Source organism: Lepidochelys olivacea (assembly GCF_965140295.1).
Source record: "Lepidochelys olivacea isolate rLepOli2 genome assembly, chromosome: 1".
NCBI classification, from domain to species: Eukaryota; Metazoa; Chordata; order Testudines; family Cheloniidae; genus Lepidochelys; species Lepidochelys olivacea.
This window is the reverse complement of record NC_140411.1, coordinates 291,223,248-291,250,810: the sequence shown is the minus strand read 5'-3', so window position 1 is coordinate 291,250,810 and position 27,563 is coordinate 291,223,248. Positions and strand designations below refer to the sequence as shown.

Sequence of the window (27,563 nt, the reverse complement as noted above, 5' to 3'; positions counted from 1 at the left end):
AAGTAGGGGCAGCCCAGAGGGTGGAGTAGAAACAGGCCCCCTGGAATTTGGTCAGATTGGTACCGCACATGAGAATTTCAGGCAGGACCAAGCCAATGACCCTCTATATGCAAAAGTAAGGGAGAAGATAGTGGAAGTAAATGGCATACCTGTGGAAGGAAAGCTCAAAGGCCCAAGTCCATATTATGTGCTCAAATGCAATCTGTTGTACAGGATAGCACAAATACGAGGGGAAGAAGTAGAGCAACTCTTAGTCCCACGGAAACACACAAGGGCAGTACTAGAGTTAGCTCACAGTCATCTATTTGGGAGACATCTAGGAGTAGACAAGACACTGGATAGAGTCCTAAGAAGGTTTTATTGGCCAGGAATACGTGCAGAGGTCCAGCGCTATTGTGTCTCCTGCCCTGAATGCCAGTTGCATAGCCCCCAACCTCACTTGCAGGCCCCATTAGTACCTCTGCCTATTATTGAAGTCCCTTTCAAGAGGATAGCCATGGACATAGTGGGCCCACTGGAAAGATTGGCACGGGGCCACCGACATACTAGTCATCCTTGACTATGCCACATGGTATCCAGAAGCCATTCCTTTAAGAAATCCCACATCCAAGGCAATAGCAAAATAACTACTCCAGGTTTTTGCTAGAGTGGCCATCCCTAAGGAGATCCTGACAGACCAAGGAACCCCTTTCATGTCAAAATTTATGAAAGACTTATGTACCCTATTCTGCATCCAGGCCATACGGACCTCAGTCTACCATCCACAAACAGATGGACTGGTCAAACGGTTTAACCGTACCCTTAAAAGTATGATCCGGAAGGTGGTAGCTCAGGACGGAAAAGACTAGGATACCCTTCTACCATATCTAATGTTTGCTATATGGGAAGTCCCCCAGGCATCCACTGGTTTCTCTCCCTTTGAACTACTATATGGATGCCACCCATGCGGAACATTAGACATTGCCAAGGAAGATTGGGAAGGACAACCCAACCCAGGAAAGAATGTCATTGAGCATGTGACACAGATGAGAGAGCGTCTAACTCGAGTAGCCCCTATAGTACAAGAACATTTGGAAAAAAGTACAAGAAGCCCAGCGGACATATTACAACCGTCGGCGAAAGTACGGAGATTTCAGTCGGGGTAATGGGTGATGGTGCTAGTGCCGAAGCAGAAAGCAAACTCCTAGCCAGCTGGCATGGACCATATGAGATAGTGGAAGCCGCTGGGGAGGTGGACTATAAGGTCAGACAACCAGACCGCCGAAGGCCAGAGCAAATCTACCACATCAACTTACTGAAGCCTTGGTGTGACCGAGAGACATGCCTGGTCATTCGGGGAGCTCCACCCCAGACAGACGACCCACAGGGGCAGGTGAAGATATCTCCTGAGTTAACTCCAGAGCAATGAACAGAGGTCATTGATATGATCCAACGGAACCAGGACGTGTTCTGTGCACAGCTGGGCCGTACGACACTGGTCCAACATCATAAGTGTCACCAGGCCCGGAGTAAGGGTGATAAGACCGTACCGGATACCGGAAGCTAAAAGGGAAGAAATTAGGACAGAAGTGAAGAAGATGCTGGAACTCGGGGTTATTGAAGAAGAATCCCACAGCCAGTGGTCCAGCCCTATCGTCCTAATCCCCAAGCCTGACGGCACCCTGAGGTTTTGCAACGACTTCTGGAAGTTGAATGAAGTATCCCAATTCGATGCCTATCTGATACCACACATTGACAAGCTCGTTGATCAGTTAGGCAAGGCCCGATACCTAACCACCCTGGACCTGACCAAAGGATATTGGCAAATTCCCCTGGCCAAGAATGCCAAGGAAAAGACTGCCTTCTCTACACTCAATGGCCTGTTCCAATACACTCTCCTCCCTTTCGGACTCCATGGGGCCCCTGCAACATTCCAACGACTTATGGACAAATTGCTGCGACCCCATGCCAAGTATGCCGCCGCCTATCTAGATGACATAGTCATCCATAGCCCTGACTGGGAAACACAGCTAGAAAAAGTAGAAGCGGTGCTAGACGCCCTGCAGAAGGCCGGCCTCACTGCCAACCCTCTCAAGTGCGTGATAGGACCAACTGAGGCCAGATACCTCGGGTATGTAGTAGGGAGAGGTTTGGTGAAACCCCAATGGAATAAAGTGGAGGCAATACAAGGTTGGTCTCGACCAGTCTGCAAAAAAGCAGGTCAGAGCATTTCTAGGGATAGTAGGATACTATCAGAGACTCATCCCTCATTTCGCCATAAAAGCAGGGCCGTTGACGGACCAGATAAAAGCCCAGGACCCCGAGGTAGTAAAGTGGACTGATGCGACAGAAGGAGCATTTGCAGATTTAAGGACAGCCCTTTGTTGCCATCCAGTACCCATAGCCCCAGACTTCGAGAAGGTATTCATCCTACAAACAAATGCCTCAGAGGTAGGGCTAGGAACCGTCCTTTCACAGATGGTAGGGGAGGAGGAACCCCCAATCTTGTACCTCAGCCGGAAACTCCTCCCCAGGGAGCAAAAGTATGCAGTCGTTGAAAAGGAATGCCTGGTGGTAAAATGGGCTATGGAGACTCTCCGTTACTACCTACTGGGAGGGCGGTTTACCCTTGTGACAGACCACGCCCCACTCCAGTGGATGCACAGAAACAAGGAGAAGAACACAAGAGTGACTAGGTGGTTCATATCCCTGCAGCCCTTCCATTTCCAGGTACAGCATAGGGCTGGAAGCCAACACAGCAACGCTGATGGCCTATCACGACAGCACTGCCTCTCGTCCCAAGTAGCCCAACCCCATGGTGTTGAGCAAGGGGGTGGGGGGGCGGATATGTGATACAGCATGGCCAGAGGGCAGCAAGAGAGTGTTTTGGTTTTTTTTGAAGCAAAAAAGGTGTTTTTATTTGCATAACACACTTACAAAGCAAAAACAACAGCATATGCAATGTGTAACACAGCAACCAATCACAATTGTTTTCTCATTAGCTTCAGGGGAGGGAAGTGTTCAAGCTTGCCTGGGCCCAGGGCGGGCTTCCTCGACTCTCGTGGTCTTCCACCCTTTCGAGTTACCTAGTGGCCCAGAGCGAGGGGGCTTCATCGACTCTCAAGGTCTGCCACCCCCTCGAGTTACCTGGCACCACGCCCAGTTGTCACCAACAATTCCCTCCTTAGAAAGCACCTAACAAGAGGGGCAGGCTGTGGGGTGGACAATCCAGGGGCGGGGGGGCACGTGCACCCACATGTGAAAGGACCCCTTTAAGGTGGTGGTGTCCACAGCAGCAATGGCTGGGGCTGGGGTCCCTTACTCTCTCCCCCAATCAAAGGGTCAAACAAAGGGAACCGGACGGGGACACCGAGCAAAGAAACTTGGACAGTGCCCACCACTCCTGTCAAAAGCATCAAGGGAGTCAGTGGATACTGCCCAGAGGAACTCCGCCCGGATACGTGAACGGACCGAGGATTGGAAAGCAGCCCCACAGTCACAGGAAACTCCATCGGCCAACCTCCAGCGGCCAACCTCCTCTCTCTGGTTTTATAGATGGCTGTTTTAGCCAGGGCCAGGAAGAGGTTAACTAGGAGATCCCGCGACTCTGTGAGGCCATGGATGGGGAGTGCATAAATAAAAAGGTGAGGGGAAAAATGCAACCAAAAACGTAATAGAAGATTTGTGAGGAGCCGAAACAGGGGCTGCAGCCTGGCGCATTCCAAATATACATGTGCCAGGGTTTCCCTCACACCGCAAAAGGGACAAGTATCTGGGATGGGGGTGAACCGCGCCAAGTATGTGCCCTGCTCACAGCTCCGTGGAGGAGCCGCCAACTGATGTCCCCGACGGGTCTCGGAACCAAGGTGGAATACAGGCTGACCCACCGGGGCTGCTCACCCTCCAAAGGTGGCAGAAGGTCTCGCTACTTTGTGTCAGGGTGGGACACTAGGGTGAGGGTGTGAAGGGTGTGGAGCACGAGTGTGTATAGATGTTTCCTTGGTGTGGTTTGGAAGCATACGGGCTGCAGTTCATGCAGCCGACTTGCAATAAAGGGGTGACGGGGTCGATTGCGTCTACGGGGCAGGGGTCCAATTAAAAGGTCCAGCGGGCGTGGGGTAGAGGGTGGGCAGGGCGTGCCCTCGAGCAGGACCTGGTCGAGGTAAGCTCGAGCAGCGGGCGGCAAAGCGGCATTCACCTCCTGAAGTACGCGCCGGGGGGGGGGGTATGAGGTCTGGAGAGCCCCATGCGAGCATCAGGGGATCCAGCCAGTCTCCCTGGTCGTAGTCCAGGAGGTCTCCGACTCTCGTGACTTCTGCCAGGATCAAGCTCTGGCGCACCGAGTGGGACTCCGCCACCTGCGCATGGAGCTGGGGGTTGTGTAGCAGGGGCTCTGCAAGGAGATCTGCCCCCTCAGTGGCCGCCACGGACCTGGTCGTTAAAAACAGTTTCCAAGTCCGGAGGAGGTCCTGGTAGAAGACCGGCAGCCCAGAGAGGTCTCGTTGAAGACCTCCCGGATGGAGATAAAAGAGCTGCCGGTCATATCGGAGCCCTCGGATGTGGCGCAGGATGGCGTGCGCCAATATGCTCCATGCCAAACTGCCTGCACCACAGAGGAGCCTCTGTAGGGCCTGGAGGCGGAAGACGCGGACATGAGTGTGCAGACACTTCAGCCCCTGCCCTCCTTTCTTCAGGGGTAGATGAAGAACCCCTTCAGGGGCCCAGTGCATTCCTGACCAAAAGAACCCCAGAATCGATGTCCAGAGGTTGGTCAGGAAACCCAGGGCCGGGACCAGGGTGTTGAGCCGGTACCAGAGCATGGACAGGACTAGTTGATTAAGCACCAGCACTCTCCCTCGGAGAGAGAGACATCGGAGTAGTCCCGTCCATTTCCGGAGCCGCTCTATCACCCCGCCCTCTAAATTTTCCCAGTTCTCCGGCGGAGAGGGATGCGTGGCAGAAAGGTAAATGCCGAGGTAGAGCAGTGGACCCACGCTCCACCGGATGGTCTGAAGCGCCGGTGGGAGGGAGCTCGCCTGCCACCAGTCTCCTACCGCCAAGCCAGAGCTCTTGACCCAGTTGACCCGGGTGGAGGAGGCTGCCGAATAGATGGCCTGGCAAGCCTCCACCCACGCCAAGTCGCCCAGGTCCTGGACTACCAGGAGCACGTCATTAGCGTACGTTGACAGGACCAGCCGCAGCTCCGGCTCCCGCAGCACCAACCCTGTCAACCTCCTGCGGAGGAGACAGAGGAAGGGCTTGATTGCCAGAGCGTACACCTGGCCTGAGAGGGGGCACCCCTGCCGTACTCCTTGCCTGAAGCTGACCGGTTCGGTCAGGGTCCAGTTGAGCTTAACCAGACACTCTGCGGAAGCGTACAGCATGCAGAGAAAACCTACAAACTGGGGCCTGAGGCCAAACGTCTGCAGAGTGCTCAAGAGGTACCCGTGGTCCACCCTATTGAACGCCTTCTCCTGATCTAGGGACATGAGGGCGAACAACAGACCGTCTCTACACCTGAGTTCCAAAAGGTCCCGAACCAGAAATAGATTATCAAAGATACTGCGGTCTGGGACGGTGTAGGTCTGGTCTGGTTGGATCATGTCCGCCAGCACAGACCCTAGCCGCAGCAAGATTGCTTTCGCTATGATTTTGTACTCTGTGCTGAGGAGCGAGACAGGACGCCAATTTCGTAAATCGTGGAGGTCCCCCCTCTTCGGCAATAAGGCGAGCACAGCTCACCTGCATGAAAGAGGGAGGACCCCGCTCTGCAGAGACTCGGCCTAGACGGTGACTAGGTCTGGGCCGAGGAGTCCCAAAACACGCGGTAAAACTCCATGGTAAGCCTGTCCATGCCTGGAGACTTATTAGTGGGCATACAGCGGAGGGCTTCCGAGAACTCAGCCAGAGTGAGAGGCAACTCTAGCTGGTCTCAGTCGCTCGCGCTGACCGTAGGGAGCTCCTCCCAGAGCACTCTGCAAGCGCTAGGGTCAGTCGGATCCGGGGAGAAAAGACTTGAGTAGAAGGCTTGGGCCCTCCTGCACATCTCCCCCAGTTTCGTGACAGGGGTGCTGTCTTCTGCCAGGAGGCAGGTGACGTGTTTCTTGGCCCCCCTCGTTTTCTCCAGGGCATAGAAGAAGTGGGAGCCGCGATCCATCTCCCGAAGGAGGCAGATGAGGGATTGAACAAAGGCGCCCCGGGCCCGATGGTCCTCGAGGGCCCAGAGCTCCTCCCGCTTCTCCCGGGATGCTCTGCAGAGGAACGGGTCCTCGGGGCTGGCGGCCAGACGCCTCTCCAGCTCTAACACCTCCCGTTCCAACTGCTCTATCGCTGCATTTCTCCGTCGGCTGGTGCCCCGGGTGTAGTCGCAGCAGAAAAGCCGGGTGCGCACCTTCCCCAGATCCCACCATCGCTGCGCCGAGGGAAAGGCACGCCGCTGCCCTCGCCAGGCCAGCCAGAATTCCTGGAAGGATGTCACGAAGCCCTCATCCTCCAACAGGCTGTTGTTAAAATGCCAATAGGCCAGCCCCGGCCACTCCGCACAGAGGGAGGCTGTCACGGTGGCTAGGTGATGTCAGAAAATGGGGCCAGCCGAATGCTGGAGGAGTGGGCTCGTGAGAGAGGGAAGTGTGATAAATAGATGTGGTCCAACTGGGAGTGGCGTGACCGATGGGCCTCCACCCGGACAAAGGTGAACGTGGAAGTGTCATCTGGGTGGTGGTCACGCCAGATGTCCACTAGGGAGTTTGACTATCTCCCGGAGGGTGTCCATGGCAGCCGGGCCCTGCTCGGTCTCCGAGCAGTCCCGCCCTTCAAGGGTGGTATTAAAATACCCTCCCAGGACCACGCACTGGTGAGAATCTAAGGTGCCGAGGAAGGCGGACGCCTGCTGATAGAATTGCGGCCGCTCTGGGCCCGATGTCGGGGCATAAACGTTAACCACAAGCTCCTCCATACGGACCCGGAGATGCAGCAGGCGACCTGGCTCAGCCTTTGTGACCCCTAGCACCTCGGGCAGTAGGTCGGGGGAGAACAGGGTTGCCACTCCAGCCTGTCGAACCGTGGAATGGCTAAAGTAGACCCTGCCCCCCACTCCAGCCGCCAACTGTCTTTGGCGGTTGGATCCATATGGGTCTCCTGCAGGAAAACCATAGAGTACCCTCCCTCCTGAAAGAAGGAGGGCACCTGGGACCTGCGGAGAGCCATCCTACAACTCCGGGTGTTCAACGTTGTGATGGTGAGAGGTGTCATGGGGAGGGCCGGGGGCGATCCTCACTGGCGGGGACGCTCGCATCCCCCAGCGGGCTGTGCAACAGTCCTTGAGCCATCCTGTAGGTGAGTAATTGGTCACAGAAGAGGTGGACTCACCAGTAGGCCACGGCATCCTGCTTCCCCATCCCTTTACCTTCCCCCATGAGGGCCCCTTGTGGTGCAGAGGATTTGAGAAAAGTTCCCCCATCGCTGGAGAGCAAGCTGTACCTTCTTGCGGGAGCCACAGACATCTTCTAAAAACTTCTGCAGCGCTCCTCACAGCTCATGGGGGGGTGGGGGTGGGTTACGGTTTCCTGATTGTTCCCCGGCAGGGCCCTTGGTGCAGCCCAGTGGCCTATTAAAACGGGCAAGCAGGGTGCGGACCCCCGACGGGGTGCCTGATGGGCTGGAGCTTCTAGGTCCTCCTCAAACCCTGGGGCAATAGGGGGCGGTGGAGGGAAAATAGCAGCCCCTAATGGGTCGGGGCAGGAGAACACAAATGCCGCTCCCTGGGGGTCATCAGTTGGAAAAGGGAAGGAGACAGCCCTGGGGACGGCAATAACATTGCAGGAGGTAAACTGGATAGGGGTAAGGGCAGGGGCAGGGGCAGAGGTGAGGTTCTGGGTTTCGGGAGGCAAGCAGCTGGATGGTGGCACCTCCCGATCAGACTCGAGGGTTAAGGGGGAGGGGAGGGAGCTCAGTGATACCGGGCATGGGCTCTATGGTGGATTTAGCGGCCACAGCATCAGGAGGTGGATTATCTTCTGTAGGGCCCCCGCCCGGGAAGGAAGTCGATTGCTCCGCACCAATGGGGGGTGCCCCGGCAACTCGTGTCCCGGCTGCGTGGCGCTGGCTGCCACCTGAGCAGGCTCGGTGGTCATCAGCGGGGTGCCATCAGCGGCCGGGTCGACGGAGGAGTCCAGGGGCTCCTCGGATGTGGGAGTAGAAGCAGCAGTTAGGGGGAGGGAGGTCGCCCAGATCAAGGTTTGCTGGCAAAAGGTCGTCCTTCCCCTGGGCGACCGGGGTCAGATCTAGGGCCTCGATCTCCTCGAACATGGAGGAGGACACTTTCCGCCACCCGGGGGTTCTCCCTGCTGGCACCCACCACGGCAGTTGCCTCGGGGTTCACGGGGGCTTCGGGTAGTGTCAGGACAGAAGGGGCTTCCTTGAGGGTCTCGGAGGGGAGGGTCTCCTGTGGAGGGGAGACGCTACCTTCCGGTGCTGCCACGTCTTTCCCAGCTAACACCGGTGGATGGGACGCACTCGTGGGCAAAGCGGAAGGCTCGGCATCGGTGTCCCCCTTCCTGGTCTTCCGGGGGGCCTCCGCTTTGGGTAGATGAGGCAGAACTCGAGCCTTCTGCTTGCCTCGCTTCCCCTGGACTATGGCCCGGCCCTCCATCTGGGGGCTGATTAGCAGGGGTCGTGTCAGGGGGTAGAGGCGATGGCTCAGGGACTTGGGGGGGGGGAAATGGTGGGGCAGCATAAGGGAGGGAGGATTCTCCCTGGGGCAGGCTCTCTCCCATGCCTGTTGGTATCTCTGCCACACCCTCCTCCATGGGCCCCGCCAGATTGTCAGCAGCGAGGCCGGGGCTCTCCCGCTCGTCTGGGCATTGTAGGGGAGGTGCCCCTTGGGCCTGAGCGGGAGTAGTGGTGGTCTGAAGAGGAGGGGGGGCGGGTTCAGGTACCGGGGGGCCAGGGGTGTCGGCAATGACGGGGCCGATGTCCTGCCGGGTCTCGGGGATCCCAGGTGCCCCTCCTTTCCAGGCTAAGAGGCAGTCCCTCCGGACATGCCCCAACGCCTGGCAGAGGTAGCACCGGGCTTCCCCCGTGGAGAAGTACACCCGGTAACGGGCTCCCTGGTGGGGGACTAGGAAGGACCCCTCGGCGCTGCACGACGGAGAGGCGCTCGACGGCAGCAGAAGCTGCACTTGCCAGCTGAAGGAAAAGATGTGCTGGAGGGTGGGGTCCTTGCAGCCCAATGGGAGAGGGCTGATAACAGAAACAGGTTTCCCCAGGGTGGAAAGAGTGGGTAACAGGTCAGCATTGGGGAGAAAAGGAGGGATAGAGGTCAGGATCAGGTGGACGCCCAGGTCCTCTAGCCGCTCTAGGGGGACAAACACCCCTCCCACTGCCAGGTCCCTCTCCACTGCTTCCTGGATGGCAGCCTCTGATGCTAAGAGGACGACGACCTTCCTGTATATTTTGGAGGCCGCCACAATGGCCGAGGGCCCCACCACCCTTGCCGACACCCGCACGTAGGTCTCCACCTGGGGCAAGGCGGGCACCAGGAGGCATCGGACACCGTGCTTCCTTGTCATGGTGGGAAAGGGGCCCCAGCCACTATTGATGGTGGCGGAGGTGGTGGGCGGGAGAGATGACGAGGCGGCAGGCGAGAGGGCTGCCGCCGCCCGGGCATACGTCCTGGGGGCTGAGGAGGGGACACCCACAGAGCTGGTGGAAGAGGCAGCAGTGAAGGACACAGTGGTCGGTGGCAGGGCTGCAGCAGTGGGGGCGGCCCCTGCCACTGGGGGGCCTGGTGGTTTTGGCAGGGCCCTTCCCCTTCTTCTTGCCCTGGCCTTTCCTGCTGGCTGGGGGGGCTCCCCTAGAGTCTGGGGAGACGATAGGCATGGCAGCGGCAGAGGTGATCCCGGTGCCCTCCATTGCCAATGCCCCAGTGGGGGCGGTGGCAGGTGGTTAACAGGAGTTGGGGTCAGGTAAAAAGGGACAAGCTGTGGGGTGGACAGTTCACACGGGGGGGGGGGGGCATATGAACCACCGTACGCTTGTACGGAGAGTCCTGTTTGGTTGGCTGGTGCTTCTGGCCCACACGGTGGAACCAGGGCGAGCAGCTGAGTCCAGAGGCAGATGTTAAACAGCCAGCAAAGATGGTGGAGGGGGGCAGTGGTGAAGACAGTAGTGTGGGGGTTGGGAGGACACAGATGGATCAGGGCACAGCTCTGTGCCACACCCCCTGTGTCCCTACAAACACAGTCAAGGCCTCCCCCCCCACAAGAGCACAGTTCGAAAGTTACTCAGTCTTAAGGCCCCCTCCACGGCAATTTGTAGATTCCCTGGGCGGTGTTCCTCCAGTAGACAGCTTTTTCCTTTTCTTTTCCGGGCTTTCTTTGCAGCTGTAGCATTCCAGGGATGCCGGAACAGATGATAAGAGTCTCTCTTGGCCAGATACAGGTCCACAAACAAACAGCAAGCAGCTGGGTCTGGGTCCCTCCACTCCCCCCCTCCGGGGAGCGGGTCAGTAGCCCCCCCCCCCCCCAGGGGGTTTCAGCTGGAGTGGTAGCAGCATCCGAGGGCAGGCGGGGGGGCTGACAGCCAGCAGCTGACCAGCACTCAAGCAACAGCAAAGAAGCAAAAAAAAAAGGGGGGGGGGAGAAGGGGGAAGAGTGTCTGGCCTAGTCAGGGGGGGAAGCCAAAAGCAGGGACAAAAAGCAAGGAAAGCCCAGGCCAGGGGGCAGCAGGAGAGTGCCAGAAGGGAGCCTTGTTCCCTGTAGAGAACAGAAAGTTTGCTATAAATTAATTAAAGAACCTGAAGCCAATTAAAGCACCTGAAGCCAGTCACATGATAAAAACTCCCTGCTTCAATCAGACAAGAGGAGGAGTTGAAGCAGAGTGCATTGGTGTTGGAGCAGAGAGCAGTTTGGAGGGAAGCAGAGGAGAGTTTGGAGAAGTGCTATGGTGGACTATGAAGACCAAGACCCTAGGTAAAGGGACACCTGGTTTGTGCAGCGGGAGGGCAGGAAGCCCCACAAACTGAAGGGCAGGAGAGGGAAATAGCCCAGGGGAAGGAACTGCTAGTTCTAGTGGTTTACTGCTATCCCTAGGGCCCTGGGCTGGGACCTGGAGTAGAGGGTGGGCCTGAGTCCCTCCCTCTCCATTCCCCTCCTCTAGGACACTAGTGGGGCAGTTAATACCCCAGTTCAGGGGCAAGAAACAGTGCCCTGAACCCCTGCTCCCCCCAAAGAAGAGAAAGCATGAGACCCATCATAGTAGTGCTGGCAATTTGCTACAGGCAGTAAAACAACTCGGACTCCAGAACTGGCCAGATGGCAAGAAGCAAGTTCTGCAGGAGGTTACCCTCCTGCTTCCAGCTGAAGGAAGATCAGCGAGTGCAAGATAGGATTTTATTTAAAGGGGACTGAGAAGTAAGCCCAGCAGACTTAAGCACGGACATCATGAGGCTGACACATGCTTCATACCTGGGGACTGAGGCCTGCCCAAGAAGAGCCAGGGATTCCTAGACCAGAAGGGACCATTGTGATCATCTGTGTTATATCATCCTGTGTAGCACAGGCTATAGAACTTCCCCAAGATAATTCCTAGAGCATATTTTTCAGAAAAACATCCAATGTGGATTTTAAAATTGTCAGTGTTAGCGAATCCACCATGACCCTAGTGGAACTGTTCCAATATTAATTACTCTGGGGATTAAATATGTATTTCCAGTCTGAATTTGTCAAGCTTCAACTTCCAGCCACTGGATTCTGTTATATCTTTCTCTGCTTGATTACAGAGCCTATTATTTTTTTTCTCCATGTAGATACTTATAATCTGTAATCAAGTCACCCCTTAACCTTCTGTTTGTTTAGCTAAGTAGATTGAGTCTGTGAGAGGAATAGAGGAAGCTGCCTGCAGGACCCTTGAGGCCTGGAACAGACTTGCTAAAAGAGCCAACCAGAGGCACCTGGCGCAAGGAGGGAACCTCAAGCATCTGGCTCCTTGTAAGAGAGCTCTTGTGGAAGAGCTGAGCCTGGGAAGTTTGCAATGGAGTCAGCTGTGAGTAGGACAGTGGCAAGCCAATTCCCAGAGTGGATCTTAAGAACTGGGGGGGGAACCCCACTTGAAGGAACCCTTTTGCTCAACCAGGCTCTTAGGTAAGAGCCATGCCCAGGACAGATATTTGGAACTTTGAGTTTTACTTTTGAGTTGACTGTCTGAATTAATCCAGATGCCTAACAAGGGTAGTGACTGGTTTAGTAAGTGTGTGGAATCTGTGTAAAAGGGTCTGGAAAAGGGAGAATCAAGAGCAGGGGGCAATGCAAAGACACTGCTGGTGGTATGGGGGTGCATGGGACAGTCAATTCATTTACAGAATCTATCACTATATTTCTCAAAGGTAGAGTATTTGGAGGACACTCAGGCAAGAACTGTGATCAGGAAACTGAAGGCACATTTTGCAAGGTACAGTATATCTAACATGCTATGCTCAGACAATGTGACAGGTTTCAGAGTAGCAGCCGTGTTAGCCTGTATTCGCAAAAAGAAAAGGAGTACTTGTGGCACCTTAGAGACTAACAAATTTATTTGAGTATAAGCTTTTGTAAGCTACAGCATGAAGTGAGCTGTAGCTCATGAGAGCTTATGCTCAAATAAATTTGTTAGTCTCTAAGGTGCCACAAGTACTCCTTTTCTTTCTTCAGACAATGTGCTGTACCCTGCAACAGAATTCAAATGATTCAGTGCCAAATGGGAATTTAAGCACAAGACAACTTCCCTTGGGTATCACAAAGCAATGGAAAGGCAAAGTCTGCAGTAAAGACAGCCAAGAGGCTGACAGCAAAGGCAAATCAGACATGAAGGGATCCTTACCTGGCAGCTTTGAACCATTGAAATACACCCTCCCAGGGACTAGATTAGGGGTCTCAAACTCAATTTACCTTTGGGCCAGTGCCAATCCTCAAATCCTCCCAGTGGGCCAATAATGTCACTCATGCCACCCAGAACCTGCCCCCCAATACTCCAACCCCCCACCTGCCTAAGGCTCTGGGCTGGGGGTGCAGGCTCTGGGAGGGAGTTTGGGGGAAGGAGAGGGTATATGGGGAGGGGGTGGGGGTGAAGGCTCTGGGAGGGAGTTGGGGGTGCGGCGCTTACCTGGGGCTCCAAGGCGGGGCAGGCTGGGGGGCCTCCGTGTGCTGCTGCTGCCACCAGGCACCGCCCCTGCAGCTTCCCATTGGCTGCAGGGGCGCTTGGCGTGGGGGCAGTGTGCAAAGGCACAGCCCTGCCCAGCCCCGCCCCGTGCCAGAGCCAGCAGCCACTGGAGTGAGCGGGCATTTGCCGCTGAGCTCCACTGTGCTGCCAGGGCCCCTGGAGTGGAGTGCCCAGGGGCAGCAGGTGGGGCCAAGGGAGACACCCAGGCCCAAAACTGCTGGAGCCCTGCGGGCCATGTTGGGGAGGTTCACAAGCCGCAGATGGCCCATGAGTGGGGAGTTTGAGACCCCTGGACTAGATAGTAGCCCAGCACAATGACTGACTGGACCGGAGAACCAAGATTCTGCTTCCTAAGAGGGGCAGTGTGTTTCAGTCCAGCAGAGGAATGATGAACACTACACAGAAGAAGTTAAGAGAATGCCAAGCTAAGCAGGCAGCCCTTTACAACAAAGGAGCAAAGACTTGAGGCTACTTTGCACAGGGGAGCAGATCTGGCTTAACCATTAAATAGCCACCTAAAGAAATGGGAAAAGCGAACAATTGACTATTCAGTGGGACACAGGTCATATGAAGTAGTTAGTCTCAGGTCAGTGGTGGAAATTAAATCAAATACAACTGTATAATAGCAGCGGAGAGCTGGCATGCTTAGACCAACAGGGCCAAGCCCAGGGCCAAGAGGACACAGAGCCTTGACTAAAACAAATTTGTTAAATTCACAAAATGTGTTGATTGAGCAGAATCTGCATTTTTCAAAGGAAAAAATTGTGTGAAAAATGTTGTCCAGCTCTACCACCCATAACAACAAAAATTGTTTAAAGATGTAACAATCGGCATGGAACTTGAAGAGAGGAGCACAGGGTGCAGGAGGGAAGAGTTTGGAGTCACCACGTTGTTCCTGGTGGGAGGAGAAATTGGTGATGGAGTCAGGTATTTTTTCTTTACAAAGAACATAAGTGAGTTTCCTTGCTCACAGCATCCAGCCTCTTTGGGTATATCTACACTACAGTAAAACAGCCACAACTGTCTTATGTCAGCTGACTCAGGCTCAATTCCAAAACTGGACATGTACACGGCAATTTTATAGCCCCACAGCCTGACCCCCAAGAGCCTGAGTCAACTGACATAGGCCAGTGATGGGTGTTCTATTGCTGTGTAGACAAACCCTTTCAGACCACACCTAGCCCAAAACCTCTCTCTAGGCTTCTTCCAGGGCCAACACACAGTACTTTGTTCAGGGGACATACAGACTTACATCTGCCTGTTTTAGGCAGTGTTCTTTGTTGGGTTTGGCCCCCTATTGTTTCTTTCATTTAATCTGAATGAAAAGCAGCTGTTAACCTCACCAGCTTCAGTGTGGTTTAACTCAACATATATCAGTATTAAACTGACAGCCAAAAGTGCAGTGCAATGCCCAATTACAGGCCCTAGTGATCTCTGCGGCACTGATGACTACTAGGCTGGCCAGGGCTACTAGTAGCCTGAGACAAGTAGTGAGCTTGCAGCACTCCTGTTCCTCTTTACTGCATTTCAGACTGTAGCAAAGGGAAATGTTGTTGAGGGTGGTTCTCATTCCATGGGTGCAGGGGGTGTGGCAGCACCCCCCGGCTTGAAGTGGTTTCCATTATATCCAGGGTTTACAGCCTGATTCAATGGCTCTCAGCACCCCCACTACACAAATGGTTCCAGCACCGCTGCCTCATTCAGCAGGAATAGGGATGGAATGTTGGAAACAGAAGATCCTGTGGCAGTTGCAAATGACAACTGGCAATTCCTGGCTACTGCTGTAAAGATAATACCTAACATTTACAGAGTGCTTTTCAGAGCTATTTGAAAGGGCTCCTCCTGAAAGAGCAATAGGGCTGATTTTTGTGCTCCAGGTGAGCTCTACTTAGCAAGGAATGGAAAGAGAGGCAAAAGTGATTAATCATCCTCACCATTCTAAAAGGCCTTCTAAGCACCTGCACAGTCTGGCCCTGCCTCCAGCATAAGTTGAACAGCCTCAGAACTAATAGTCTTCTGCGTTGAAATGAGGCTACAGGGGTGGGTACAGATGCTGAGGACAGCTCCCTATTGCCATGCCCTCTGCCTCAGCCCTAGTCTACACACAAAATTTAGAACAACCTAGATCTGTCACTGAGGGGTGTGAAAAATTCATAACCTCGAGGTCTGGACCATAATTAAAGTAGCCAAGCCTGCAGTGTAGACATGACTAGGTTGAGGAAAGGCTTGTGGAAGCAAATTGCCTATGCTGACTGTACCCCCCCCCCCATCTTGATAGCATATCTTATCCACACCTATTTCAGACATGTTCTGCTGCAGCTTTAATGGAGCAATTAGTACTAAATCTAAGCTTGCCTCATTCTTGTATCCATGGCTCTATTTTCATGCATGTGGCAGAGGGGATGACTTTATAAGTCCACCATTTACCCCATGCCACTTCACACAGATTTTTGGCTGCAGGAGGGGGACCCAACTTTGCTGGGTGGAGCCCAGCCTCCTACACCATTCCCTCCTGCGGCCCACCAGCCGCCTTCCTGGGACGCCGGAGAATGGCAGCAATCAGCGCACCCTTCGCTACCGAGTAGCTCTCACGGCTCCGTCCCCTCCGGCGTCGCCCCGCTTGGCGCATTGCAACGCGCTCTTCTCGCAGGGGAGGGCCGCGCTGCTCGCAGACGGGCGTGCACGTGGGTGCCGTTCAGCCCCCCTGTGCCCAGCACCAGCGTACGGCCGTGGAGCGCAGCGCAGCGCAGGCCATGCTCACGCATAAGGGTAAGCTCGGCCCCCGGGGGAAGCGTCCCCTGCCTCTCCAGTCTGGCTCGCGCCTCCGGCGGGGGGGGGGAAGGGTGGCGCTTCCAGGGTGACAGACGGGTCTAGGCCACAGTCTAGTGCGCACGCGTCAGTTCCGGCGGGGACGGGAGAGCGGCGCGGCGCGTGGGTAGGCAACGCCGCGGCGGCGGGGCAGAGGAACATGGCGGCGGCCGCGCAGCTCACGGACGAGGAGCTGTTCTCGGAGCTTAGGCGCTTCGGCTTCTCCCCGGGGCCGGTCACCGAGAGCACTCGGCCCGTCTACCTGAAGAAGCTGAAGAAACTGCGGGAGGACGAGCGGGCCGGAGCCCGCGGCGGCGCCAACAAGACCCGGAACAGCAACAACAATAACACGGGGGCCGCGGCAGCGCCGGGCGGCGGCGGCAGAGCGGCCCCGGGCATGGGGGCCCGGCTGGCCAGCCCCGGCCAGCCCTCCTTGCCGGGCGGCGCAGGCGGGGGCGGCCGGAGCCGCGCAGCACCCCCTGTCGGGGGCGGCAAAGTGCTGCTGGGCTTCAGCTCGGACGAGTCGGATGTGGAGGCCAGTCCCAGGAGCCAGGCCGGCGCCGGGGGCGGCGGCGGCAGCAGCCGGAGGGAGCGGGCGTCACCCCCAGTCCGCGGCTTGAGGCCCGCAGCCTCCCATGGAGCCTGCAGCGAGAGGAACAGTTCCCCCCCGGAGGCGGCTCGGAGGAAGCCCAGTGCCTGGTGGGGGGCGGTGGCCAGGAGACCGACGGCCACGGCGGGGGCTCAGACGCAGGGCATGCGGGAGCCTGGGGAAGGGGAGGAGGAAGAGGACGAGGAGGAGCGGCAGTGGAAGAACCGGACTGTGAATGGTAGCAGGCACCCCTCCCTTGGTTGCAGGGCCGAGTATTCCGACTCGGAGGAGGAGGGGGAGAGAGCCAAGCAGCAGGTATTGAAGGAGGAGACTGCAGCCCGCCAGCACCGGGCCAGACGGAGCCTGAGCAAATCTGCTGCCCCATTCACGGCCAGCAAATGTGCTGCAGCCGGCGCTGGCATGATGGAGACGGGCCAGCAAAGGGCTGGAGGAGGCGGCGGTGCTGCTGTAATCGCAATGAATGACAAGGCGGAGGCGGCTGCTGCTGGAAGTCTAGACAGGGGCAGAAATCAGGAGGAGGAGGCAGCGGTGACGAGGGGGGGAGACTGTAAAAACTTGGACACCAGCCCTTCCATCCCCAGATACCGCAGCACTTCCTCCAAGAATTCCCCTCCACTCTTGGTACTGCCGCAGCCCACAGACATGGACAGCAGCAAAATCAGTGACCCTCTGGGCACTGTTAGGAAAGCAGCCAATAATCATGTTCTCAGCGGTGCTACTGGTGGCTTTAATATTGAACCCAGGATTTATTCAGCTACTAACAGCCTCTCTCTGGGTGCTGCAACCCCTTCTTCCCTTAGAATCAATCACTCCAACCACACGGGCTCTAATCACACCTACCTGAAAAACACCTATAAGCAAAAGCTTTCTGAGCCTGAGGAGGAGCTTCTCCAACAGTTCAAGAGAGAGGAGGTATCCACCACTGGAGGCTTCAGTGCACATTACCTGTCCATGTTTCTCTTAACTGCTGCATGCTTGTTTTTTCTGATACTGGGACTAATGTACGTGAGAATGAGAGGTTCGGGAGTAGCTGAGCGTGGGGAAGTCAACAGTAAGTATTAGGTCAATGGTAAGAGGGGTCTCTTACTGTAATGAGGCATACACTTACTCAATGCTATTTTGCACTCTAACACTTTCCACTTCAGGGTCTTGACAGCATAATCTTCCCAATGCATCTGTAGTATAGGTAAGTAGTGTTCCCACTTACTGATGTATAAATTGAGGCACAGAAGGATGAATTGCTCGAGGTGTCCCATGAGTCTATTTGACAACTGTGTGTAGAACCTGACTTGATCTCCTGTTCTAACCTGTTGACAGCTGTCTATCTAGCATGACTTTTCTGTTTCACTAAGCACTTTGATATTTGTTTTATGTATTGGTATGATCTCAGTAAGATTCATCTGCATTCGGATGTCTTTGGGCCAAACAGGGCTGGAATTCACCTGTAGCTGCCAAATGGTAAAGCAGATTAAGTTTTAATACATAAGTGAAGCTGTGCAATCAATAAAGCATAACCCAGGTTTGGATGATATTTTCACAAATGAGGTTATACTGCAAAAGGTTTGGTTTTGCTCTAGGACAGTGGTTCTCAGGCCTCCCAAGGGAAGTGCAGGAATGTGTTAAGGGAGGTGTGAGCTGTGTTTTTTTTTTTTTTTTTAAGAACTCTGGCTGTTAAACCTGGGATGCTGGGGCTCCTGCAGAAGGGCCATGCACACCCGGGAGGTAGGGATAAAGGGTACAGCCACAGCTCTGCTGCCCTGGGGCTGACAGCTGCTGCACCGCCACATAGGCTCAGATTCCTCTGCCCCCTGCCATCACCAGGAGGTGGCTCAGGATCTCATCTCATTTCCCCTCCACAGTCCCTCACCTGGAGGTGGCAGACTCCAGCTGTTAGCCCTGGGGTGGCAGCAGTGGTACAGAAGTAAGGGTGGCAGTGGGGCGCTGCTACTTCTGTGAAAAGTGATATTGACAAATATAATTTTTTCCCCACATTGCCACCTCTACTTTTGTGCTGCTGCTGGCATGGCACTGCTTTCAGAGCTGGGTGCCTGTGTGTGTGTGTGGGGCCTGGGGGTGGTAAACAATTACAGAGGGGTACTGATCAAATAAGTTTGAGAACCACTGCTCTAGGTTGATGTGATGTAGTGCTTTCTAGCAGTGACCTTAATCTAAATTTGTTAAGATTGACTATCCTGTATAAAATAAAGGTTGAGGCCTTAGTTTGAACATCATAGCAGTCTTTTAAATCTTCACATAGTACCTGTTTGGACTTCTTAAATATGTGAAATTAACTTTTAAAAATGACTTAAAATGAATTTAGAAATTGCCATTCTGTAACCACAAAACACATTTCCATTTTTGTATCTATCATCTCAGGGTGGTGAATCATACTAATTCAACTCTTGGCCTCCCTGAAATGGGCATCAAAACTGTCTATTAACTGTAGTGGTATTTTCTTTATCTAGACAGCTGTTCATTAGAAATTAAAAAGATGACAGAATCTTGTCTTAAAGAGAGTGAGCAACAGTTAGATGGTAATGTGTAGTCTGATCTTGGAACAGTGACTGATATGAAAGGCTGCATATATCTTTAGTTGAAGTAAGTGTGTAACATGCAAAATAAACAGAGGAAGGTGCAGTCACTGCCATCAATTGCTTGCAGACTAGATAGACAAACTAATTCAAGACACACATACAATAGATGTAGGTAGATGAATATATTGGAATATAGCAAATGTGTATTTCCTTGTGTGTGCAGTGCCCTAGCACAATGGGGCCCTAATTCCTGATTGATGCCTCTAGGTGCTACTGCAATACAAACTATTAATGTATCCCTGGAACCTACTGGGTCTCTTGCAACAGCATATAGTTGTCTGATACATTTTGAATCTTTCTGCTATTCTGGGAATGGGAAAGAATCCCCCCTCCTCCCCCCCTCTCTGAACACTATCCTTTTGCCTGTGGAAAGGGATGAAGCAGTTACTGGGCCATTTTTGTGGTCTACCGCTGACAGTAGCCTTCTCAAGCAGTAGCAGAGTAATAGGTATGTAATTGTCAGTTTTATTGCTACCCACGTGGCTGAGAAGAGCTGCAGTGAAACTGGGCAGTCTTCTGCTCTTTGGGAAAGCTGTGAACATAAGGCAATGTGAACATAAGGCAAAAGGAATAGACTGAATACTCAGGAAGATATTCCTGTAATGTATAACCACAAGGGCTAGAAACTTGCCTCTTTTTATTAAGTGGTACTGAGCATCACAACTCCCAGTGAAGTTTTTAATAAAAGACAAAAGTATTAAATTCTGAAGATTTTGATGGGCAGGTTTTCCACTGGTGAACAGTCAAATGGATTTTATAAGCCCTCCTGAAGACTAAGGTCTAGTCTACAAAGTTAGGTTGACATAGCTACATTAATCAGAGGTGTGCTATAGCTGTGCCAACCTAACCCCTAGTGTAGACGCAGCTAGGTCCATAGAAAATTTTCATGGATGTAGCTACTGTTGCTTGGGAGGGTGGTGGTCCTCCATGAATGGGGAGAAGGGGTGGGGGGGAACCTTTTCATCAGTGTAGGCTGTGGCTACATTAGACGTATGCTGGCGTAGCTATGGTGACCTAGCTATACCTGTATAGTCTCCGGAGTGTGGATATTCCATAAGCTGGATTTCTCAGTCACTGTACAAAAAGTACTTTGTATGTAAATGTATCTTGAACTCTTTATATTTGGAAGAAAGCTACTTCTCTTTTGAATCAGAGTTTAGAGCAGTGGTGTCATAAGAATGTAAGAATGGCCATACTGAGTCAGACCAAAGGTCCATCTAGCCCAGTATCCTGTCTTCCGACAGTGGTCAGGGTCAGGTACCCCGGGGGAATGAACAGGTAATCATCAAGTGATCCATTCCCTGTTGCTCATTTCCAGCTTCTGGCAGACAGAGGCTAGGGATGCCATTGATGGACCTATCCTGCAGATATATGTTCAGCCCTCACACTGAGCAAATATGTCAAAAGGTAAAGGGGTCACAATCAATGCTTGGTCCTGTTCTGCTTCCTTTCCATTGTCTAGGTGGTAGAAAGGCAGCAAAAACCACCTGTATGTTCCCTGCTGGAGACTTCTCTAATGAGCGGGACCCCCTAGAGGGCTATAAATAGAGGCAGTGTGGATACAAAATTTGTATCCACAAAAATGATCTGCGGATATCTGCAGATTTGCAGGGCTTTAGATGTAAAATTTGGATCCGCATCCATCTGCAATCGGCAAAAATGGTCCATGGATATCTGCATCTGCAGATATAAAGTGGACATTTGCAGATTTGCAGGGTTCTAACTACTAGCCAATAGGTGGGCTATTAATTGATTAGTCAGTTTGGTATGGCAGCCCCCATTTTTTTCATTCTACCTCTCTCTCTCTCATCTTCCTATTGTATTTTCCACTGCATGCACCTGATGAAGTGGATTTAGCCCAAGAAAACTTATGCCCAAATAAATTTGTTAGTCTCTAAGGTGCCACAAATACTCCTCATTCTTTTTGCTGTTAACGACTAACATGGCTGTCACTCTGAAACTTTTTCTGTTGAGTGTAAGACATGGTAAGAGGTGGCTAGTCTTTTTTTAAACCCCATTCAACACTTCGATTAGAAAAGTGGCAAGCACTAACTCTTTCATGAAGTAAGTGACTTGTAAACGTCAGTGCATACGTTCTCATTTCCTGTGTAAGTGTGTGCACATTAAATTAGTCTCTAGCATATGACCGGGCATTGAGTGATTGAAGTTCAATCACTATCTGACTGTTATCTTTCAGTTCTAATTTTTTCAGAAAGCCTTAGCAGCTTTCTATTCCTACTCCAAACTATTAAAAAAAAAATTCATAGTTGGAATATTCCATAAACTTGTAAACTACATTTCAGCTTATGTCTGTCACTTTGCACCAGAATTACAGCGTAAAGAAATGTTATTTTAAATGTTATTTTTGATCTCTCCCTCGAAACTGGCCCTACCTCTTCTTATAGTTCACCATCATTGTGTCAAGAAACACTCATGTTGCACAGCAATAAGAGGGTTTAATTTCAGACTGGAGCATTTTTGGCATAACTTTTTTTTTTTTTTTTTTTTTGCTTGTATTCAGTTGTTTCCCACAACTGGGAATCCTCAAGGAATGAGTAAAGTGCTGTGTGGTTTATACCTTAAAAACTCTCAAATTCACTTTTTACAATGCACACACATCTTTCACTTACATAAAAGTTTTTGTTTCTTAGCCTCAGTAAAATCTAACTCACTCCAAAATATGTAAGCCAGTAAAGGTGAAATCCATTTTTTGCTGAACTCTATAAAACTTTTAGCCCATGACAGCGTTTACTCTTTGGACCCAGTGGGATGTTAGTGATCCAGCTGTGATACTTTTCAGAGTAGCAGCCATGTTAGTCTGTATTCGCAAAAAGAAAAGGAGTACTTGTGGCACCTTAGCGACTAACCAATTTATTTGAGCATAAGCTTTCGTGAGCTACAGCTCACTTGAATACAGATAGCTGTTAAGTGTCTCTGCATGATCTGCCAAGCACTTCGAGTGACTGCTCATCTTGAGTTAACTTCTTGTGTTTTTTCACAGTAAAAGAATGGGAAATTCAGATAAGGATTCTAGAGATGTTACCTCCACTCCAGCAAATAAGTCTTGAGTGCATAGTAAGGTTTCTGTTGGCAAAATAAGAAAAAGAAGAGTATTGTATAGTGCAAAGTGAAATTGTTAAACTGGTTCAATACATGCTGGAAAATAACCTTTCTGGCACATCACTCTAAAAGCAGTGAGGACAAGAGACCTTAAAAGAAAAGTAGTATATGTTTGGAGACTTTATATGGTAGGTTGTATATAAGAGAGACAAGGTGTGTCCAACTTCTGTTGTTGGGAAACAGGCTTTCAAGCTTACGTGTAGCTGTTCTTGTCCTAAAGAAGAGCTCTGTGTAAGCCCAAAAGCTTGTTTCTTACCAAAAGAAGTTGGTCCAATAAAATAAACTATTATACCCCCCTTGTCTCTATAATTGCTTGGGACCAACACAGCTACAACAGTATATACATTCTATATGCAGTCAGTACTTTGTGTAGTTTGTTTCACAAGTGGCAGGGTAGAAGATATGTGATGCAGACAAACTCATTAGAAATGCTGGAGACTCAGTGGTCTAGCTCCTTGTTGGGGTCATTGACTTGTTTAGAGGTAATCTAAAGTTATGAATCAAAGAACTGGAAAGCAGAGCTAAGAATGAATGTCTTCATACTGGGGCCATGTTTTGGGTCCGTTGGCCAGTGTCAAAGTTTGACTCAGACTCACAATTTATCAGACCACATTGTTTTATTAGCAAAGCTGCTCTGCTAATACATTTAGAAGTGAGCCCCCCGAGTGGGGCTCGTGTCTCTGGCTCGTGTCTCTTAATTTATACATTTTTTTTGGAGAAGAAGTTACAGACAAAAGAAGAAAAAGATTTTAGTCACCACCCTTCGAGATCCCTGAGACCAGTCATGTATCTTCAATTACTTGCCACCCTTAACAATCTCCTTTAACAGCTTCCAGTTAACTTAACTAATTGCCCTTCACACCTTCCATTTTGATGCCTGCTTCTTAGACATGCTGGCTCTATCTTAATTGCTTCTCCATTCAAAAGCTAACTGTCCCTACCTGTGCTCCCTCAGATACTTTGTAACATGTTTTGGCATGCCCTCTCTTATACAATGTATCCAGCATGTCCCCTTATACAACGTTATACTTGTACAATGTTATACTTCCATAATCCCCCCTTTTGGTCAAGGCTACGCCCATGACCGATGACTTACTGGATTCCATACATCAGTCGTTCTTTTTCATTACTTTCACTGGTGACATTTAACAACATTAGATTAGCACCCTGGTTAGGGGTAACCTGATGGATGGTGTGTCTTGTGCAGTTTTGGATACAACAAGAAATCAATTGAAAACACACAAAGATTATTAGAATTCCAAATAGGATAGTCAGGGTTCCTTGAAACAACCAGTTTCCCAGACTAGAGAAATTGAATAAGTTACTTATCCATTTCCACAAGGAACTTGGTTCTTCATGGGGAAGGTATGCAGTTTGCTCCAGATGGCTAGCACGATTTATTACCTCGTTAGTATTATCAGGTATGTATACACATCATTCTGTTCCAGTTAGAGCACAAGTTCCTCCTTTGGCTGCCAGTATTATATCTAATGCCCGACGGTTTTGGAGGGCCACTTGTCGGACCGCTCCTGCTTCTTTGGCTAGAGCTTTTAAGCTCTCTCCTGTTTCATTGGCCATGATCTCAACCACCGCTTGTAACCTTAAAAGCCTTTTTGCATGGTGGATTACCCCCCCTTCTGGGACTAAAGAAATGCCAACAGCTTCTTCCCAAGTTAGGGGGTTTATGTTATCCACATACCATTTAGCATCTGGCAAGTCCCTCCTTTTTCGCCTGAAATTACGGAGGCGATTTCGTGGGAGGGATTGAAGCACCTGGGATTATGGGAAAAGCTGAGCAGGATAACAGATATCTGACCAATTTGCTGGTAACACAGTGTAAGCATTTTCCCCACAAACCCAATGATGTCCCATTAAAGCTGGGAAGGGTTGACTGCAACCCTTTGACATGTAAGAATTTACGAAGGAGGAATAGTATCCCCCAAAGGGCACAGGATGATTTTCACTGAGAGAAGAGGTAGTATTCACATGACATTTGTAGATGGTGCTGTTTTTCTCAGGGAGGCTGTAGGGCAAGCAAGAGATTGAATCTTTGGTTTGATCCCAGGTTGAGAGGAAGTTTATCTTTCCATACCCGGTTCGCCATTCTCCAGCCTTGTTTGAATAGTCCCATACACCATGGGACACGATGTATTGGAGACAGCTGCTCCTCCCTAGATTCAGCCCTGTCCCATTACACACCCAGCACCAGTGGCCCTTTCCTTTCACCACACTTATAAGTTTAGGAACATATGTTTTTCCCAGCCCCCAAGTGTCATTTTCCTTCCATGTCCTTTTAAGTGGATAGGGTTCTCCAGCAAGCTCTGAGGAATTCAAAGGGATTGCCATGGTGGGGATACTAGCTTGCGAGTGAGCTGGGATGTGGCTGCAGACCCAGCAATTAGCCCAGATCCTGAATATTTCTATCTGCACCTGTTGTTGGATGAAAGAATTGTCACTGTCACTCTGGATTCCCAAGACCCTCAGGACACAGTAGCTGAGGATTAAGCTTTTCAAAGGACACATGTTGGAAGCAGGACCCTTTCTGGTTCCGACAACCCCTTTCGAGGGAACCGCAGTCACGGTTTTACGTCCCGCAGGCGTTAGGCTCACTACTGCTTCTTGTTTGTTGGGTCCTGCTGTTTGCTTACCCTCTGCTTCTGGCAACCCTTACGAGAGCGCAGATTGTAAGGTATTGCAGGCTGTTCCTCTTTGTCTTCTGGGGTTGAAGCTGGTTCTGCGTGGTCTTGCAGAGGTGCTTGGTCCCCTTGAGGTGGCGTTGGCTTACACTGTGAGGCGTGGATCCATGCAGCGATGCCGGATAATTTCACTGCTGTCTGGGTGGTGAGCAGTACCTGGTATGGACCCTTCCACCGGGGTTCCAAGGCGTGCTTCCGAAGGTGGTGCCGCAGGTAGACCCCATCACCAGGCTCAAGAGTGTGACAGGCAGCAGAGGTGGGTTCCGTTGGCCAAGCTGCTCGCACCTGCGAATGGAAGGAGCTCACAGCTTGCATTAACCCTTTGCAGTACTGGAGGAGCGTGCTGTGAGTTAGGTTTAGGTCTGGGGCTGGGGTAATAGTAGCCATTGTTCGCATAGAGCGTCCCATGATGATTTCAAATGGACTCAATTTGTGTCTCTGGGATGGGGATGACCGAATTTCCAAAAGGGCCAGTGGTAAAGCAGCTGGCCAGTTTAACCTTGTGGAACTACAGATTTTTGCCAGCTTATTTTTAAGCACACCATTTCGCCTTTCAACTGCCCCTGCACTCTGTGGATGGTAAGGGCAGTGCAACAGGTGGGTGACATGTAATACCTGGTTTAGATGTTGAACAATTTTTCCAGTAAAATGTGTTCCCCGGTCACTAGACAAACAAAGTGGCAAGAATTCCCTTGGTAGGGATAATGTGGTTTAACAGACATTTTGCAACGGACAATGAATCAGCTTTGTGACAGGGAAAGGCTTCAGTCCAACCCAAAAACAGACATAACTAAAATGAATTCATATTTCTGACACTTTGGCATTTGTACAAAATCAAGTTGCCGGTGTAGGAAAGGTGCTTGAGGCAAACCCCGGAATCCTTGTGTTCCTTTTACAGATTTGCCTACATTGTGGCTTTGACAAGTAACACAAGCGGCACAGTGGCAGGTTGCAAAGGAGCTGAAATGGGGAGCCCACCATCCCGCCTTACTCATAGCAGAGACCATCCCCTCCTTGCCGACATGCGAAACACCATGTAGTAGGGCGGCTAGAGACGGGTAGAGTGAGAGGGAGGCTACAAAGGTACCGGTGGGCGATCGCCAAAGGGAATCAGAATGCAAAGAGCAACCCAAAGCACTCCAGGAGTCTTTCTCTGTTTCTGGGGTAGAATCCTGGAGATGAGCGAGATGAGACAGGGATGGTGGTGTTACAGAGACAGAGAGGGGACCAAGAAACGCTTCTGGTGAAGGTTTTATAGTGGCGGCATGTTTTGCAGCAGCATCAGCAAGTGCATTACGTTTTGCCACCTCGGTGTCTGCCGCTGAGTGGCCAGTACACTTAACAATTGCCAAGGCAGATGGTAGTAAAACTGCATACAGGAGGGCGGCAGTGTAGGGGCCATTCTTGATAGGGGTACCAGTAGAGGTAAGAGAACCTCGAGCCTGCCAGAGGGTGCCAAAGTCATGCACAACCCCAAAGGCATACCGAGAATCAGTAAAAACAGTGGCAGAGAGCCCCTCGGCTAGAAAGCAGGCACGGGTTAGAGCAATCAGTTCAGCCACCTGGGCAGAGGTCACAGAGGGTAAGGGCGCAGCTTCTATGGTTTCAGAGAGAGAGAGACCACAGCGTACCCTGCAAGAAGGTGGCCTTGGTCATTTCTATAACAGGACCCATCAGTGAATAATACCAGGTCAGAGTTAGGGAGAGGTACATCTGAATGGTCGGGGCGCGGGACAGTGATAGCGGAGACAGTTGCAAGGCAGTCATGGGGTTCACCATCACTAGGTAAAGGAAGGAGGGTAGCAGAGTTTAACCGGGAGCAGCGCTTAATAGTGATATGTGAGGCTGAAAGCAGCAAAGGTTCATACCTAGTGAGGTGAGGAGAGGTAAGCAGTGTTGCGTTGCAGAAGGAGAGTTTCCACAGAATGGGGAACCATGAGAGTGAGAGGAGAGCGGACGACAAGGGACTCAGACATCTCGACCAGGCGTGCTGCAGCAGCTACAGCGCGTAGACAAGGGGGTAAACACTGGGCTACAGGGTCCAAGGTTGCAGAAAAATAAGCCACCGGGCGATTTCTGTCACCGTGCTCCTGAGTAAGAACCCTGAGGGCACAAGCAGATTGTTCGTGACAGAAAAGGGTAAAAGGCTTGTCATAGTTAGGTAACCCTAAGGAAGGGGCAGAGGCTAAATTCTGCTTACGGGAGATGAAAACAGCATTTGCTTCAAGTGGCCATGGCATGGGGTTAGGTACAGAGGATTGAGTGAGTTCTTGGAGTGGTTTAGCCAGAGAAGCATATTGGGGAATCCATTGCCTACAGAACCCTGGCATGCCTAAGAATTTTCTGAACTGGAGTGGAGAGCAAGGCTGGGGAAAGCTAAGGATGGCTTGTACCCGGGCTAGATAGAGTGTACGGGAGCCCTGGGAGAGAAGGAAGCCTAGGTATGTGACAGAGGTTTGGCAGAGCCGCAATTTTGTGCGAGAAGCCTTATGACCCTTGTTTGCTAAGGCTGTGAGAAGTGTTAGTGAATCAGTTTCTGAGGCAGACAGAGAGGGGGAGCAC

General features: G+C 51.7%; 1 protein-coding gene across 2 annotated transcripts in view; it reads left to right on the top strand.

Annotated features, from left to right (window-relative positions):
* The first annotated feature begins 15,967 nt into the window (after positions 1-15,967).
* The window catches only part of LEMD3 (LEM domain containing 3), an 87,647-nt gene continuing 76,051 nt past the window's right edge, over positions 15,968-27,563 (top strand). Inside the window, exon 1 of one of the 2 annotated variants that reach the window (XM_084649603.1) lies at positions 15,968-17,642. In XM_084649603.1, coding sequence (XP_084505729.1) covers positions 16,142-17,642 — 1,501 coding nt within the window. In that variant the 5' untranslated portion in view covers positions 15,968-16,141. The remainder of the gene's footprint in view (positions 17,643-27,563) is intronic. The other variant, XM_084649604.1, reaches the window with a different exon arrangement.